This window comes from Echiichthys vipera (assembly GCF_963691815.1).
Source record: "Echiichthys vipera genome assembly, chromosome: 21".
Classification (NCBI taxonomy): Eukaryota; Metazoa; Chordata; class Actinopteri; order Perciformes; family Trachinidae; genus Echiichthys; species Echiichthys vipera.
The window spans coordinates 25,147,517-25,165,798 of NC_139846.1; the positions used below are offsets into that span (position 1 = coordinate 25,147,517).

The following is an 18,282-nucleotide window of genomic DNA, read 5'->3' on the forward strand; positions in this document are numbered from 1 at the left end:
ATTAAATACATTTTTTTATTTACTTAATCATCATTTTATGTATTTATATTTCTCTGTATAGTCTCACATGTACCGTTTATTAGTTTTCGTAGTTATTAATAATAACATCAGAACGTCGTCGGCATAAAAGTGAGCGTAGAAATCTTCAACAGGAAGCGTTTGACGACAGAACGGCGAGGAAACGGCGTCCGTGTCCCGAAGCTCAGGTGCCTTTATTTTAATAATCATAATAATAATAATAATCATAATAATAATAATAATCATCTTTCTGCTTTTTCTGCAGAAGAAGAAGTTTCTCTGCACCTCCGTCACCAAGGCGACATCCTGTCAGGGCGCCATGGCAACAGCTCAATGAGAGATCAACGCGTCCTTTTAAGGACTTCCTTCCTGTGTGGGAGCCGTCTGTCACTCAAACCTGTGATCAGGCGTCGCCGTGGGCAACCACCTGATTATTATTATTATTATTATTTAAAAAAAGAATAAATGAGCAGAACATGAGAGACTTTAAAGAGAAATGGAAATACATAATAAAAATAATATGACAAATAAATAAAGTTATAAATATATGAATAATAAAGTTTGTAATATAAAGAGAAATTAATAAATGTTTAAATAAATTACAATAAAATAAATAATACATTTGGTAATATAAAGATAAATAAATAAATAAATGGTTAAATAACTAAATTAAAAATGTTGAAATATAAAGAAAAATTATTTAAATTATAATCACATCAATAATAAAGTTGGTAAAATAAAGATAAATAAATAAAAACATGAATGATTAAATATGTTAATCCATTTGTTTTAAAGACAAATTAATAAAATAAACACCTAAATAATAAATTTAGTAATATAAAGATAAATAAATAAAAACTATATGATTATATATGTTAATACATCATTTTTTAAATATAAAGACAAATTAATAAAATAAATAACATCTAAATAATACATTTAGTAATAAAGAGAGATTAATTAAAAAATAATTTGTTATTAGAAAATGTGGAAATATGAAGAAAAATAAATCAAATGAAAAATATATAAATAATAAAGTTGGTAATAAAAAGATAAATAAGAAAATGGGTAAATATTAATTTGGTTTTATTTATTATTATTTCAAATATTTTTACTTTTATTTTAAATTCCTTTTACAAAAATCTACTAGTTTAAATAATTTTTAATTATTGTGATTTTTTAAAAATGTATTATTTAAAATATATTTTAATATTATTTTGATAATGATTTTACTATTTTTCTAATTTCCATTTAAAAGAATCGACTCATTTAAATTGAATTAAAATGAATTATTTTGATATTTTTTATGTTTTATTATTTAATATACAATATATATATATAATAATTTTAATATTGTTATAACAATGATTTTAATATTTAACTATTATGTTACTGTTATTTTAATATCCATTTAAAAAAAAGGACTCTATTATTATTGATATTTTTATTTAATTGTTAATTCTTTTCATTTTTATGTTGTTTAATAATCATAAGTGTTGATTATTTTAAAATAAAACATCTTTTAAAATGATTTTAAAGCAGTTTTCTTCACGTTTCACTTTAATAAATCATAAAATAATCGTTTAAATTAGATATTTTTAATTAAATCCTAATTCTTTAAATTTTTATCCTGTTGAATTTTAATATATTCTGATTATTTTTGTAAATAAAACATCTTTTTAAAATGTTTTTAAAGCAGTTTTCTTCACGTTTCACTTTTTAATAAATCATAAAATAATCGTGCGTTTCTCCGTAAACTCTCTTTTCTCTCTGCTTCGTTTCTGCAGCGCGGAACTATTTCCAGCTGCTGATGGAACGTCGTCCCTGACAACCGTCGCCACGCCGACCACACACAGATGAAAGGGATGCTGTTGCCAAGGCGACAAGTTTCTCAACTGCTGCAGGTGGAAGTGAAGCAACTTCTTCACCTCTTTTTCTGCTTTTCCCTCCATCCCTCCTCTCCATCCCTCCATCCCTGCTCCTCTCCATCTCTCCATCCCTCCTCCTCTCCATCTCTCATATCTCCATCCCTCCATCCCTCCATCCCTCCATCTCTCCTCCTCTCCATCCCTCCTCCTCTCCATCCCTCCATCCCTCCATCTCTCCTCCTCTCCATCCCTCCTCCTCTCCATCCCTCCTCCTCTCCATCTCTCATATCTCCATCCCTCCTCCTCTCCTCCTCTCCATCTCTCCTCCTATCCATCCCTCCTCCTCTCCTCCTCTCCACCTCTCCCTCTCTCCATCCCTCCTTCTCTCCACCTCTCCCTCCTCTCCATCCCTCCATCCCTCCTCCTCTCCACCTCTCCTCCTCTCCTCCTCTCCATCCCTCCTCCTCTCCATCCCTCCATCTCTCCTCCTCTCCATCCCTCCTCCTCTCCTCCTCTCCACCTCTCCCTCTCTCCATCCCTACTTCTCTCCACCTCTCCCTCCTCTCCATCCCTCCTCCTCTCCTCCTCCTCTCCTCCTCTCCCTCTCTCCATCCCTCCTTCTCTCCACCTCTCCCTCCTCTCCCTCTCTCCATCCCTCCATCTCTCCCTCTCTCCACCTCTCCTCCTCTCCATCCCTCCCTCTCTCCATCCCTCCATCTCTCCTCCCTCCCGGCTGGAGTTGCTCTAAAAATAAAAGTCTCGCAGACGCTGATTGATTGGAGGCTCTCAGGACGCCCGCGGTGGGCGACGGACGGAGAGAGCGAGAACGAGAAAGAAAGAGAGAGAGAGAGAACCGGAATAAGAGAAAACACAAAAAAAGGAAGGGAAAGACGGAAAGAGTGACGGAGAGATGGAAAGAGGAGGAGGAAGTGGCTTTAAAATGAGCTTTGTTGTGTTTAATAACAGCTGATGGAGGGATGAGAAGAAATGATGGAGGGATGAGATGAAATGATGGAGGGATGAGGAGGGAGGGATGAGATGAAATGATAGAGGGATGAGATGAAATGATGGAGGGATGAGATGAAATGATGGAGGGATGAGAAGAAATGATGGAGGGATGAGATGAAATGATGGAGGGATGAGATGAAATGATGGAGGGATGAGATGAAATGATGGAGGGATGAGATGAAATGATGGAGGGATGAGATGAAATGATGGAGGGATGAGGAGGGAGGGATGAGATGAAATGATGGAGGGATGAGATGAAATGATGGAGGGATGAGATGAAATGATGGAGGGAGGGATGAGATGAAATGATGGAGGGATGAGATGAAATGATGGAGGGATGAGATGAAATGAAATGATGGAGGGATGAGATGAAATGATGGAGGGATGAGATGAAATGATGGAGGGATGAGATGAAATGATGGAGGGATGAGATGAAATGAAATGATGGAGGGATGAGATGAAATGATGGAGGGATGAGATGAAATGAAATGATGGAGGGATGAGATGAAATGATGGAGGGATGAGATGAAATGATGGAGGGATGAGATGAAATGATGGAGGGATGAGATGAAATGATGGAGGGATGAGATGAAATGATGGAGGGATGAGATGAAATGATGGAGGGATGAGATGAAATGATGGAGGGATGAGATGAAATGATGGAGTGATGAGATGAAATGATGGAGGGATGAGATGAAATGATGGAGGGATGAGATGAAATGATGGAGGGATGAGATGAAATGATGGAGGGATGAGATGAAATGATGGAGGGATGAGATGAAATGATGGAGGGATGAGATGAAATGATGGAGGGATGAGAAGAAATGATAGAGGGATGAGATGAAATGATGGAGGGATGAGATGAAATGATGGAGGGATGAGATGAAATGATGGAGGGATGAGAAGAAATGATGGAGGGATGAGATGAAATGATGGAGGGATGAGATGAAATGATGGAGTGATGAGATGAAATGATGGAGGGATGAGATGAAATGATGGAGGGATGAGATGAAATGATGGAGGGATGAGATGAAATGATGGAGGGATGAGATGAAATGATGGAGGGATGAGATGAAATGATGGAGGGACGAGATGAAATGATGGAGGGATGAGATGAAATGATGGAGGGATGAGATGAAATGATGGAGGGATGAGATGAAATGATGGAGGGATGAGATGAAATGATGGAGGGATGAGATGAAATGATGGAGGGACGAGATGAAATGATGGAGGGATGAGATGAAATGATGGAGGGATGAGATGAAATGATGGAGGGATGAGATGAAATGATGGAGGGATGAGATGAAATGATGGAGGGATGAGATGAAATGATGGAGGGATGAGATGAAATGATGGAGGGATGAGATGAAATGATGGAGGGATGAGATGAAATGATAGAGGGATGAGATGAAATGATGGAGGGATGAGATGAAATGATGGAGGGATGAGATGAAATGATGGAGGGATGAGATGAAATGATGGAGGGATGAGATGAAATGATGGAGGGATGAGATGAAATGATGGAGGGATGAGAAGAAATGATGGAGGGATGAGAAGAAATGATGGAGGGATGAGATGAAATGATGGAGGGATGAGATGAAATGATGGAGGGATGAGATGAAATGATGGAGGGATGAGATGAAATGATGGAGGGATGAGATGAAATGATAGAGGGATGAGATGAAATGATGGAGGGATGAGATGAAATGATGGAGGGATGAGATGAAATGATGGAGGGATGAGATGAAATGATGGAGGGATGAGATGAAATGATGGAGGGATGAATAATAAAGTTTATTAGACGTAAATAAACGTTCAGTGATGATTTTAAAGTAAAGTGGAGAAAGAAACAAATATAAATATGATGATAAAGTAAAAATAAAGCTGTAAAAATATAAAAAAACGTCTTCAGAGGAAAAGTAATAATGTAAATTATTAAATATTTAAAAATGTCCTAATTTATGCGCATAACTAATTATATTAATAATAATATTAATTATATTATATTATGTGTAAAAATAATAAATAGGTGATTTATTTAAAATAAAGGATGAATGAATAAAACATTACATAAAGATAAATAGAAATAAATAAAAGGATGATTAAATAAATAAATAAAAAAGATTAATTACATAAATAAATAAAAACAATTGGAAATATTAAGAAAAATAAATAAAAATAAAAAACATTCAGTTAGAAAAATGAATAAATGGTTAAAAAATAAATAAAAATAAATAAATACAATAAAAATACAAATATAATTAAGTAAGTTATAGAAATAGAAATAAATAAATAAATAAAATGTGTAAATATGAAAATAAATAAACTAAATTAAATAAACATGAATAATAAAGTTTGTTGTATAAAGATAAATAAATAAATAAATGATTAAATAAATAAATAAAATGTGTAAATATGAAAATAACAAATCAAATTAAAAATACATAAATAATACAGTTGGTAAAATAAAGAGAAATAAAAAAATGATATAAGTGAAATAAAAAATAAAAGAAATAAAAAGTAAAATAAAGTTGGAAACAACAAAATATAAAATAATAAAAATCATTTTCATGTATTTTCACATGAATTAATTGATGATTTAACATGAATTCATATATTTGTTGCATTTAATCGACTCTCTCTCGTTCATATTTATGTTTGTTTATTGTTTTAATGTATTTTTTTATATAAGGTCATTTATTAATTATTCATCTTTTTCTGTTTTAATGCGACCGTAAAAATAAAAACGTCCAATAAAAAATAAAAACTTCTGCCGTTAAAATGATTCCCATCGATTCTGTTTATGAATAATTAATATTTAAAAACATTAATGTCTTCGATACGTCAGAGACGGACGAAGACGAGACAACACCAGACAACTTTACACGGTTCAGCTTCAGAGGGAGACAAAGAGACAAAGGGACAAAGAGACAAAGAGACAAAGAGAGACAAAGGGAGACAAAGAGACAAAGAGACAAAGAGACAAAGAGAGACAAAGAGACAAAGAGACAAAGGGAGACAAAGAGAGACAAAGAGAGACAAAGGGAGACAAAGGGAGACAAAGAGACACAAAGAGACAAAGGGAGACAAAGAGAGACAAAGAGACAAAGAGAGACAAAGAGAGACAAAGAGACAAAGAGAGACAAAGAGAGACAAAGGGAGACAAAGAGAGACAAAGAGAGACAAAGAGAGACAAAGGGAGACAAAGAGAGACAAAGAGAGACAAAGGGAGACAAAGAGAGACAGAGACACAAAGAGACAAAGGGAGACAAAGAGAGACAAAGAGACAAAGAGAGACAAAGAGAGACAAAGAGAGACAAAGAGAGACAAAGAGACAAAGTGAGACAAAGAGAGACAAAGAGAGACAAAGAGAGACAAAGGGAGACAAAGAGAGACAAAGAGAGACAAAGAGAGACAAAGAGACACAAAGAGACACAGGGAGACAAAGAGAGACAAAGAGACAAAGAGAGACAAAGATAGACAAAGAGAGACAAAGAGAGACAAAGAGAGACAAAGAGACACAAAGAGAGACAAAGAGACAAAGAGAGACAAAGAGAGACAAAGAGAGACAAAGAGACAAAGAGAGACAAAGAGAGACAAAGAGAGACAAAGGGAGACAAAGAGAGACAAAGAGAGACAAAGAGAGACAAAGGGAGACAAAGAGAGACAAAGAGAGACAGAGGGAGACAAAGGGAGACAAAGAGAGACAAAGAGAGACAAAGAGAGACAAAGAGACACAAAGGGAGACAAAGGGAGACAAAGAGAGACGAAGAGAGACAAAGGGAGACAAAGAGAGACAAAGAGAGACAAAGGGAGACAAAGAGAGACAAAGGGAGACAAAGGGAGACAAAGAGAGACAAAGGGAGACAAAGAGAGACAAAGGGAGACAAAGAGAGACAAAGAGAGACAAAGAGAGACAAAGGGAGACAAAGAGAGACAAAGGGAGACAAAGAGAGACAAAGAGAGACAAAGGGAGACAAAGAGAGACAAAGGGAGACAAAGAGACAAAGAGAGACAAAGGGAGACAAAGAGAGACAAAGGGAGACAAAGGGAGACAAAGAGAGACAAAGGGAGACAAAGAGACAAAGAGAGACAAAGAGAGACAAAGAGACGAAGAGAGACAAAGGGAGACAAAGAGAGACAAAGAGACAAAGGGAGACAAAGAGAGACAAAGAGAGACAAAGGGAGACGAAGAGAGACAAAGGGAGACAAAGAGAGACAAAGAGAGACAAAGGGAGACAAAGGGAGACAAAGAGAGACAAAGGGAGACAAAGAGAGACAAAGAGACACAACGAGAGACAAAGAGAGACAAAGGGAGACAAAGGGAGACAAAGGGAGACAAAGAGAGACAAAGAGAGACAAAGGGAGACAAAGGGAGACAAAGAGAGACAAAGAGAGACAAAGGGAGACAAAGAGAGACAAAGAGAGACAAAGAGACAAAGGGAGACAAAGAGACAAAGAGAGACAAAGAGAGACAAAGAGAGACAAAGGGAGACAAAGAGAGACAAAGGGAGACAAAGAGAGACAAAGGGAGACAAAGGGAGACAAAGGGAGACAAAGAGAGACAAAGAGAGACAAAGGGAGACAAAGGGAGACAAAGAGAGACAAAGGGAGACAAAGGGAGACAAAGGGAGACAAAGGGAGACAAAGAGGGACAAAGAGAGACAAAGAGAGACAAAGAGAGACAAAGAGAGACAAAGAGAGACAACGAGAGACAAAGAGAGACAAAGGGAGACAAAGGGAGACAAAGAGAGACAAAGAGAGACAAAGAGAGACAAAGGGAGACAAAGAGAGACAAAGAAAGACGAAGAGAGACAAAGAGAGACAAAGGGAGACAAAGAGAGACAAAGAGACAAAGGGAGACAAAGAGAGACAAAGAGAGACAAAGGGAGACAAAGAGAGACAAAGGGAGACAAAGGGAGACAAAGAGAGACAAAGAGACAAAGAGAGACAAAGGGAGACAAAGAAAGACGAAGAGAGACAAAGAGAGACAAAGGGAGACAAAGAGAGACAAAGAGAGACAAAGGGAGACAAAGGGAGACAAAGAGAGACAAAGAAAGACGAAGAGAGACAAAGAGAGACAAAGGGAGACAAAGAGAGACGAAGAAAGACGAAGAGAGACAAAGAGAGACAAAGAGAGACAAAGAGAGACAAAGGGAGACAAAGGGAGACAAAGAGAGACAAAGAGAGACGAAGAGAGACAAAGAGAGACAAAGAGAGACAAAGGGAGACAAAGAGAGACAAAGAAAGACGAAGAGAGACAAAGAGAGACAAAGAGAGACAAAGAGAGACAAAGGGAGACAAAGGGAGACAAAGAGAGACAAAGGGAGACAAAGGGAGACAAAGGGAGACAAAGAGAGACAAAGAGAGACAAAGAGAGACAAAGGGAGACAAAGAGAGACAAAGAGAGACAAAGAGACAAAGGGAGACAAAGGGAGACAAAGAGAGACAAAGAGAGACGAAGAGAGACGAAGAGAGACGAAGGGAGACAAAGGGAGACAAAGAGAGACAAAGAGAGACAAAGAGAGACAAAGGGAGACAAAGAGAGACAAAGGGAGACAAAGGGAGACAAAGAGAGACAAAGAGAGACAAAGAGAGACAAAGGGAGACAAAGAGAGACAAAGGGAGACAAAGAGAGACAAAGAGAGACAAAGGGAGACAAAGGGAGACAAAGAGAGACAAAGGGAGACAAAGAGAGACAAAGAGAGACAAAGAGAGACAAAGGGAGACAAAGAGAGACAAAGGGAGACAAAGGGAGACAAAGGGAGACAAAGGGAGACAAAGAGAGACAAAGAGAGACAAAGAGAGACAAAGAGACAAAGAGAGACAAAGAGAGACAAAGAGACAAAGAGAGACAAAGGGAGACAAAGAGAGACAAAGGGAGACAAAGAGAGACAAAGAGAGACAAAGAGACAAAGAGAGACAAAGGGAGACAAAGAGAGACAAAGAGAGACAAAGAGAGACAAAGAGAGAAAGAGAGACAAAGGGAGACAAAGGGAGACAAAGGGAGACAAAGAGAGACAAAGAGACAAAGAGAGACAAAGAGAGACAAAGAGAGACAAAGGGAGACAAAGGGAGACAAAGAGAGACAAAGAGAGACAAAGAGAGACAAAGGGAGACAAAGGGAGACAAAGGGAGACAAAGGGAGACAAAGAGACAAAGAGAGACAAAGGGAGACAAAGGGAGACAAAGAGACAAAGAGACAAAGAGACAAAGAGAGACAAAGGGAGACAAAGGGAGACAAAGAGAGACAAAGAGACAAAGAGAGACAAAGAGAGACAAAGAGAGACAAAGAGAGACAAAGGGAGACAAAGAGAGACAAAGGGAGACAAAGAGAGACAAAGAGACAAAGAGAGACAAAGGGAGACAAAGGGAGACAAAGAGAGACAAAGAGAGACAAAGGGAGACAAAGAGAGACAAAGGGAGACAAAGAGAGACAAAGGGAGACAAAGGGAGACAAAGAGAGACAAAGAGAGACAAAGAGACAAAGAGAGACAAAGGGAGACAAAGGGAGACAAAGAGAGACAAAGAGAGACAAAGAGAGACAAAGAGAGACAAAGAGAGACAAAGGGAGACAAAGGGAGACAAAGAGAGACAAAGGGAGACAAAGAGAGACAAAGGGAGACAAAGGGAGACAAAGAGACAAAGGGAGACAAAGAGAGACAAAGGGAGACAAAGAGAGACAAAGGGAGACAAAGGGAGACAAAGGGAGACAAAGGGAGACAAAGAGACACAACGAGAGACAAAGAGACAAAGGGAGACAAAGAGACAAAGAGAGACAAAGAGAGACAAAGAGAGACAAAGGGAGACAAAGGGAGACAAAGAGACACAAAGGGAGACAAAGGGAGACAAAGAGAGACAAAGAGACAAAGGGAGACAAAGAGAGACAAAGAGACACAAAGGGAGACAAAGAGAGACAAAGGGAGACAAAGAGAGACAAAGGGAGACAAAGGGAGACAAAGGGAGACAAAGGGAGACACAACGAGAGACAAAGAGACAAAGGGAGACAAAGAGACAAAGAGAGACAAAGAGAGACAAAGAGAGACAAAGGGAGACAAAGGGAGACAAAGAGAGACAAAGGGAGACAAAGAGAGACAAAGGGAGACAAAGGGAGACAAAGAGACAAAGAGAGACAAAGAGAGACAAAGAGAGACAAAGGGAGACAAAGAGAGACAAAGGGAGACAAAGGGAGACAAAGAGAGACAAAGGGAGACAAAGAGAGACAAAGAGAGACAAAGGGAGACAAAGAGAGACAAAGAGAGACAAAGAGACAAAGAGAGACAAAGGGAGACAAAGGGAGACAAAGGGAGACAAAGAGACAAAGAGAGACAAAGAGAGACAAAGAGAGACAAAGGGAGACAAAGGGAGACAAAGAGACAAAGGGAGACAAAGAGAGACAAAGAGAGACAAAGAGACAAAGAGAGACAAAGGGAGACAAAGGGAGACAAAGGGAGACAAAGAGACAAAGAGAGACAAAGGGAGACAAAGGGAGACAAAGGGAGACAAAGAGACAAAGAGAGACAAAGAGACAAAGAGAGACAAAGGGAGACAAAGGGAGACAAAGGGAGACAAAGAGACAAAGAGAGACAAAGAGAGACAAAGAGAGACAAAGGGAGACAAAGGGAGACAAAGAGAGACAAAGAGAGACAAAGAGAGACAAAGGGAGACAAAGGGAGACAAAGAGAGACAAAGAGAGACAAAGAGAGACAAAGGGAGACAAAGAGAGACAAAGAGAGACAAAGGGAGACAAAGAGAGACAAAGAGACAAAGGGAGACAAAGAGAGACAAAGGGAGACAAAGGGGGGACGCTAACACTAGCCAGCTCAGGTTTTACTGAGCTAACATTAGCAAGGAGCTAACATTAGCCAGCTTAGGTTTCCCTGAGCTAACACTAGCCAGCTCAGCTTTCACTTAGCTAAAATTAGCCAGCTTAGGTTTCACTGAGCTAACATTAGCAAGGAGCTAAGACTTGCCAGCTTAGGTTTCAGTGAGCTAACATTAGCAAGGAGCTAACATTAGCCAGCCTAGGTTTCACTGAGCTAACATTAACCAGCTTAAGTTTCACTGAGCTAACATTAGCAAGGAGCTAACATTAGCCAGCCTAGGTTTCACTGAGCTAACATTAGCCAGCTTAGGTTTCACTGAGCTAACACTAGCCAGTTTAAGTTTCACTGAGCTAACATTAGCAAGGAGCTAACATTAGCCAGCTTAGGTTTCACTGAGCTAACATTAGCAAGGAGCTAACATTAGCCAGCTTAGGTTTCATTGAGCTAACATTAGCAAGCAGCTAACACTAGCCAGCTTAGGTTTCACTGAGCTAACATTAGCAAGGAGCTAGTTGTTGGGAGGGTTAGCAGGATGTCAAAAATCAATAAAAAACATTTAAAAATAAATAAACAAATAAAGAAACGTGACGGCGTCGCTCACCACTTGCAGCAGAGCGAGGTAGCCGGCCCCCACGTTGTCGAAGTTGACCTTGACCTTGGTCCAGTAGAAGAGCGACGTGTCGTTGAGCGCCTCGCACTCGGACTTGTTGTTGATGAAGGCCGACTCGTAGATGTGGCCCGTGCGGTTGACGCAGCGGCCGAACTTGCCTGCGAACAGGTTGACGCCCATGATGCTGAAGATGAGCCAGAAGATGAGGCAGACGAGCAGCACGTTCATGATGGAGGGGATCGCCCCGATCAGAGCGTTCACCACCACCTGCACGGGGACACGAGACGCCGTCACCGCCAAACTGAACGCTCTTAAGGTTTTTACGTTTCTACTCTGCACCGGAAATTAAATATCATATTATATCATGTTATTATTTATATGCATCGTTTGTGACATCAGGAATTATTTAATGAAATGGTTTTACTTTTTAAATTTTTTTTAACTTCGTCACTTCATCTTAACTTCATCTTAACTTGATCCTAAGTTAACTTTATCTCATCTCATCTCAACTGTATCTTAACCTTATCCTATCTCATCCTTTCTAATCTAATCTAATCTAATCTAATCTAAACTAATCTAATTTTATCTAATCTAATCTAATCTAACCTAATCTCATCCTTTCTAATCTAATCTGATCTAATCTAATCTAATCTAAACTAATCTAATCTAATCTAATCTCACCTAATCTAATCTAATCTAATCTAACTTTATCTAATCTAATCTTAACTAATCTAATCTCATCCTTTCTAACCTAATCTAATCTAATCTAATCTAATCTAATCCAATCTAATCTAAACTAATCTAATCTCATCCTTTCTAATCTAATCTAATCTAACCTAATCTAACCTAATCTAACCTAATCTAATCTAACCTAACCTAATCTAATCTAACCTAATCTAATCTAACCTAATCTAATCTAATCTAATCTAATCTAAACTAATCTCATCCTTTCTAACCTAATCTAATCTAATCTAATCTAATCTAATCTAATCTAAACTAATCTAATCTCATCCTTTCTAATCTAATCTAATCTAATCTAATCTAAACTAATCTAATCTAATCTAATCTAATCTAAACTAATCTAATCTAATCTAAACTAATCTAATCTCATCCTTTCTTATCTAATCTAATCTAACTTAATCTAATCTAACTTTATCCTTTCTAATCTAATCTAATCTAAACTAATCTAATCTAATCTAAACTAATCTAATCTCATCCTTTCTTATCTAATCTAATCTAACTTAATCTAATCTAACTTTATCCTTTCTAATCTAATCTAATCTAATCTAATCTAATCTAATCTCATCTAATCTAATCTAATCTAATCTAATCTAATCTACTCTAATCTACTCTAATCTAACCTAATCTAATCTAATCTAATCTAATCTAAACTAATCTAATCTAATCTAACCTAATCTAAACTACTCTAATCTAACCTAATCTAATCTAATCTAATCTAATCTAATCTAATCTACTCTAATCTACTCTAATCTAACCTAATCTAATCTAATCTAACCTAATCTAAACTACTCTAATCTAATCTAATCTAATCTAATCTAATCTCATCTAATCTAATCTAATCTAATCTAATCTAATCTAATCTCATCTAATCTAATCTAATCTAATCTAATCTAATCTACTCTAATCTACTCTAATCTAACCTAATCTAATCTAATCTAATCTAATCTAAACTAATCTAATCTAATCTAACCTAATCTAAACTACTCTAATCTAACCTAATCTAATCTAATCTAATCTAATCTAATCTAATCTAACCTAATCCCCCCTTAACGTCCTGAACGACACACAGAACCAGAACGTGTGTGTCGCCGTGACCTCGGTGTTTAAAGCTGAGTCACACTTGATCCAGTTTGAAGCAAACACACTTTTAAAAGTCTCGCGTTCGTTTGAAAAGCTGTAAAATCCGTCTAATAAGTGTTTTATCGCTCCGCTTTCTCTCTCCGCCCGTCAAATCCACGAGCAGCAGCGGAGCGAGAGCGAGGACTTTCTGATTATCTGCTCCCAGAGTGAACGCCGAGTCAGCGAAACGTCACTCCAACCTCCTCGCTCTACCCACAATGCACTCCTTCTACCCACAATCCCATGCTGAGTGGGCATGCGAGCTAATCTTATTAGCCGCACAAATACGAGAGTGAAAGCTCAGACGTTTTTTTTTCCCAGCATGCAACGCAGGTCCTTGAACCCCACGTGAACCAGAGTCAGCATCCTGCACACGTTTGACGTCTTTCACCCTGGATCTTATTTCTCTGACGTGTTGAAACCGACAATTTTGATTATTATAATAATAGAAGAGTGGAAAAGTCTCACAGGGAGGTTTTTAGTGCTTTAGCCGAACCGAAGGATGTGATTGGACGATGTTTTAACAAGTCAGGAAAGTGTTACGTCTGCACTTTTTGTTGGTGATGTCTTAAACTGGCCGTTCTTTACGAATGGCGCGTTTAATCCTTTAGGGATTTAACTGTCAGGAGCACTTATGGGTGAAGTTTGTGCAGGACTCTGACGCGGTCGGTAATACTGATGAGTGAGACAGGAACAGGAACAGAGCGCAGGGTCGACGTTTCAATACTGATGACGTTCAAACAGAGACACGAGCTTTGGTTCTGAAAGAGGAAACGACGTCTGAGGAGGAAGGAAGGAAGTCAAAGCTGCACAGAAACACTGACAGGAAGTAATGAGACGAACCAATCAGAGAGCAGGAAACACTTGGTGAGACAAAGCAATGACACAAGACGATGGGTGAGATGTTAGAGAGCGTAAACACTGTGGAACAAACACCTTCAAACACACCTGGGCACCAAAATATTAATCTGAAATACAGATTTGATATGTTTTCTGTTCCATGAATGTGACCATCTGCTGCCTTTTAACGATGTTGATAATGTTGATAATGTTAGTGGCTGATACAAACTACACCGCGCCGGCCAGTTAAAACTGTCAACTGGTCGAAATGGAAGAGTTTTGGATGAAGGCTCGAGTGAGCTAGAGAGTAAATGAGGAGAGGGAGCGCCGTTTTTGCATGTTGTCCCCGTGTCTGCGTGGGTTCTCTCCGGGTTCTCCGGTTTCCTCCCACAGTCCAAAGACGTGCAGGTGTTGGGTTCATTGATGACTCTAAATCACCCGTAGGTGTGAATGGTTGTCTGTCTCTGTTCGTCTCTATGTGTCCTGTGATAGACTGGCGTCCTGTCCAGGGTGGACCCCGCCTCACGCCCGATGTCAGCTGGGATCGGCTCCAGCCCCCCGCGACCCCGACCCCGGGATAAGCGGTTGAAGTTAAATGAATAATTTATAATACATTAATCAATAGGATTCTTTACTTTATTACTAATGTTTATTTTGAACATTTAAAATTAAAAAAATAATAAATAAAATAATAAAAAGCTAAATAATCTTTCATGTAAAGTAGAAACTGCTACTTGTAGTGGCTGAACCAGCTGATGCTAACTCCAACGCTCCGCCCATTTACAAACTGTCAGCTGGTCGAAATAGAAGAGTTTTGGATGAAGTCTCGAGTGAGCTAGAGAGTAAATGAGGAGAGGGAGCGCTGTTTTTGAGAGCAAAGCAGCGAATCAGAGAAATAAAACGTAATTTCCGCTTCTAAAAATGCAGCTGTAGCAAATATCTCACTATCTCTGTCCTCATTATTTTTGTATGATGCTAGAAATTATATCCAGCCACGAAAAAAAAGCCTGAAAGGTCAGAACGGAAGTACAGAGAGTCGTTTCTATGCAGATGATACAACATTATATTGATGTAAACTGGCAGGTTTCAGAACGCTGCCGTTGCAAGTTTTGACTCTTTTTGTCATTAAACTTTGGTCTGAACTTGACTTTAGATAGGAATATACATTTAGATGGAAAAATAAAGCTACGGTAAATTAGTCCACGGCCCGTTTGGGAGAGGTGGGCTTTAGTAAAGCACGTTTGCACGTGTACGAGCACGAGCGTGCGCACGTGTACGAGCACGAGGCCTACGGCGGTTCTGAGGTCATTTCCTGTGCGCCTGTTGGGACGTAGAAAAAAGAAGGAGGGACCATGCGCGGACATTTCAAACAATGGCGGTGAAAGGTTCACGTTGGTGTGATGCGGAGGTGGAGTGTTTACTGCAGATTTGGTCGATGAAAAGATTCAAAAACAGTCGACAAGACGCACAAAAACTCCGAGGTCTACGGAAAGATCTGGAAACAAAGCCACGCATCGCCATGACGTCATCAATGCGTGTGACGTGTTACGGCGTGATGACGTATAGGCAGCAGGAAGCATTCTCCGAGGCCCAGGTAGTGTGAGTACAAACGGGCCTGGAGGGGGGGACAAGGACCCTAAAGCACGGGGCACGGGACGGAGGCACAGTGGGAGGGCGCCCTGAGAGATTTTATTGTTTCCTTTTTTACTCCTTCGGCTTTAATGTAGAAATACTCATGAGTTACATTAATGCACGAGTAATAATCACAATATAATGATAGAAAATATAAAGGTTTAAGTGTCCCGGTCCCTCCACAGACGCCCAGGTGTGTTCGCTTCCTTAATACTGACTCTTACCCTCATGCCTTCAAATCTGGAGAGGGCTCTGAGGGGCCGCAGCGCCCGCAGCGTCCGCAGGGATTTGATGGCTGCAAAGTCTGAATAACCCAACGTGTTGGCCACCAAGCTGACCAACGAGACCTGGAGGAGAGAGAGAGAGACAGGAAAGACAGAGACAGACGGAGAGAGAAGGAGGAGAAGCAGAAGACAGAAGCAGGAAGGTTAGACTGATAAAGGTCAAAGGTCAAAGAGAGCGGGAGAGGACGGGGAAACCAGCAGAGACAGAGGAGCGTTAGCGTCGTCATCGTCGTCGTCCTGCAGGAGAGAATAAAGAAATGACTGTGCTCCTTCGTTCACACTGTGGAAGAGAAAGGGATGGTTATCGTTTTCCTCTGTAAGAGATCAGGTTTTTAGAGCTTTGGTGACGAGTTAACACTAAAGACTCGTGTGTTTGATTCTTATTCGCATGTTTTAAAGTGAGGTTAATGAGATTCTTCTGCACAGTCGGTGCGTTTGCTGCAGGAGATGGAGCTGACGTGAGCTGACGGGAGTACGAGGTGGAGGCCCCTGAGCTGACGGGAGTACGAGGTGGAGGCCCGTGAGCTGATGGGAGTACGAGGTGGAGGCCCCTGAGCTGACGGGAGTACGAGATGGAGGCCCGTGAGCTGACGGGAGTACGAGGTGGAGGCCCGTGAGCTGACGGGAGTACGAGGTGGAGGCCCGTGAGCTGACGGGAGTACGAGATGGAGGCCCGTGAGCTGACGGGAGTACGAGATGGAGGCCCGTGAGCTGACGGGAGTACGAGATGGAGGCACGTGAGCTGACGGGAGTACGAGATGGAGGCCCGTGAGCTGACGGGAGTACGAGATGGAGGCCCGTGAGCTGACGGGAGTACGAGATGGAGGCCCGTGAGCTGACGAGAGTACGAGATGGAGGCCCGTGAGCTGACGGGAGTACGAGATGGAGGCCTGTGAGCTGACGGGAGTACGAGATGGAGGCCCGTGAGCTGACGGGAGTACGAGATGGAGGCCCCTGAGCTGACGGGAGTACGAGGTGGAGGCCCCTGAGCTGACGGGAGTACGAGGTGGAGGCCCCTGAGCTGACGGGAGTACGAGATGGAGGCCCGTGAGCTGACGGGAGTACGAGATGGAGGCCCCTGAGCTGACGGGAGTACGAGATGGAGGCACAGGAGCTGATGGGAGTACGAGGTGGAGGCCCAGGAGCTGACGGGAGTACGAGGTGGAGGCCCGTGAGCTGACGGGAGTACGAGATGGAGGCCCGTGAGCTGACGGGAGTACGAGATGGAGGCCCGTGAGCTGACGGGAGTACGAGATGGAGGCCCGTGAGCTGACGGGAGGACGAGATGGAGGCCCGAGAGCTGACGGGAGTACGAGATGGAGGCCCGTGAGCTGACGGGAGTACGAGGTGGAGGCCCCTGAGCTGACGGGAGTACGAGATGGAGGCCCGTGAGCTGACGGGAGTACGAGATGGAGGCCCCTGAGCTGACGGGAGTACGAGGTGGAGGCACAGGAGCTGATGGGAGTACGAGGTGGAGGCCCGTGAGCTGAAGGGAGTACGAGATGGAGGCCCAGGAGCTGACGGGAGTACGAGATGGAGGCCCAGGAGCTGACGGGAGTACGAGATGGAGGCCCAGGAGCTGACGGGAGTCTCTGTCTGTTCTTCCATGTGTTTCTACGAACTGGCGTTGGCGGACCGCGGCGTTCTGCAGGTACCACACCGACTGTGGAGAAGAACCTCCTAAAACCTCGCTTTAAAGCATCAAAACGACCCTTTAAGTGCTTTAAGTGCTTTAGATGAAACCTCACGACCCAGAAAACAGATAAAACATCGACGTCTGGAGTCACACGTGGACTTTCATTTGATCCGGCGTTGGAAAGAGTCTCGCACAGGTGGGTTCAGCCGGTTCTTACCCTGATACCAGCGAAGCGGGACGCGGCCCGGAGAGGACGGAGCGCCCTGAACGTCCTCAGCACCCGCATGGTGGTGATGCTGTCCACAGAGAGGAACTGAGCCAGCAGACCCAACACTGAGATCTACAGGGTCAGACATGGTTTTAGAGACTCCGCACAGTCTGACGCACAGAACCGGAGACAATCACGTGTTTCCCCGTATATTACCATATTCATATATTTACATATGTATATAAAAAAAGACTCTCTCTCTAATCTATCACATTAAAGGTGTAAAATCATCATCACTGTCTTTTTTGCGGATCTTACCTCCATCAAATAATCCATCGAGACTGTGAACGCAGAAATCGCTAACAGCCGGACGTGGCTAACAGTGGTTAGCTCGGGGCAGCACGGTGAAGGCATTCAAAGGTCTTTTTTAACCACTAATGCTGCTGAAAATAACAGCAAACCTCTGCAGCAGCATGAGAAGAGTCCCTACAC

The 18,282-nt window shown here is 41.3% G+C and overlaps 1 protein-coding gene across 1 annotated transcript in view; it reads right to left on the reverse strand.

Moving 5' to 3' along the window:
- The window catches only part of LOC310963555 (sodium channel protein type 5 subunit alpha-like), a gene marked incomplete at both ends in the record, with an annotated part of 121,131 nt that overhangs the window by 11,236 nt on the left and 91,613 nt on the right, over positions 1-18,282 (reverse strand). Inside the window, 2 exons of the mRNA XM_083936419.1 lie at positions 11,322-11,597; positions 15,887-16,009. Of these exons, the coding sequence (XP_083792545.1) occupies positions 11,322-11,597; positions 15,887-16,009 (399 nt within the window). The remainder of the gene's footprint in view (positions 1-11,321; positions 11,598-15,886; positions 16,010-18,282) is intronic.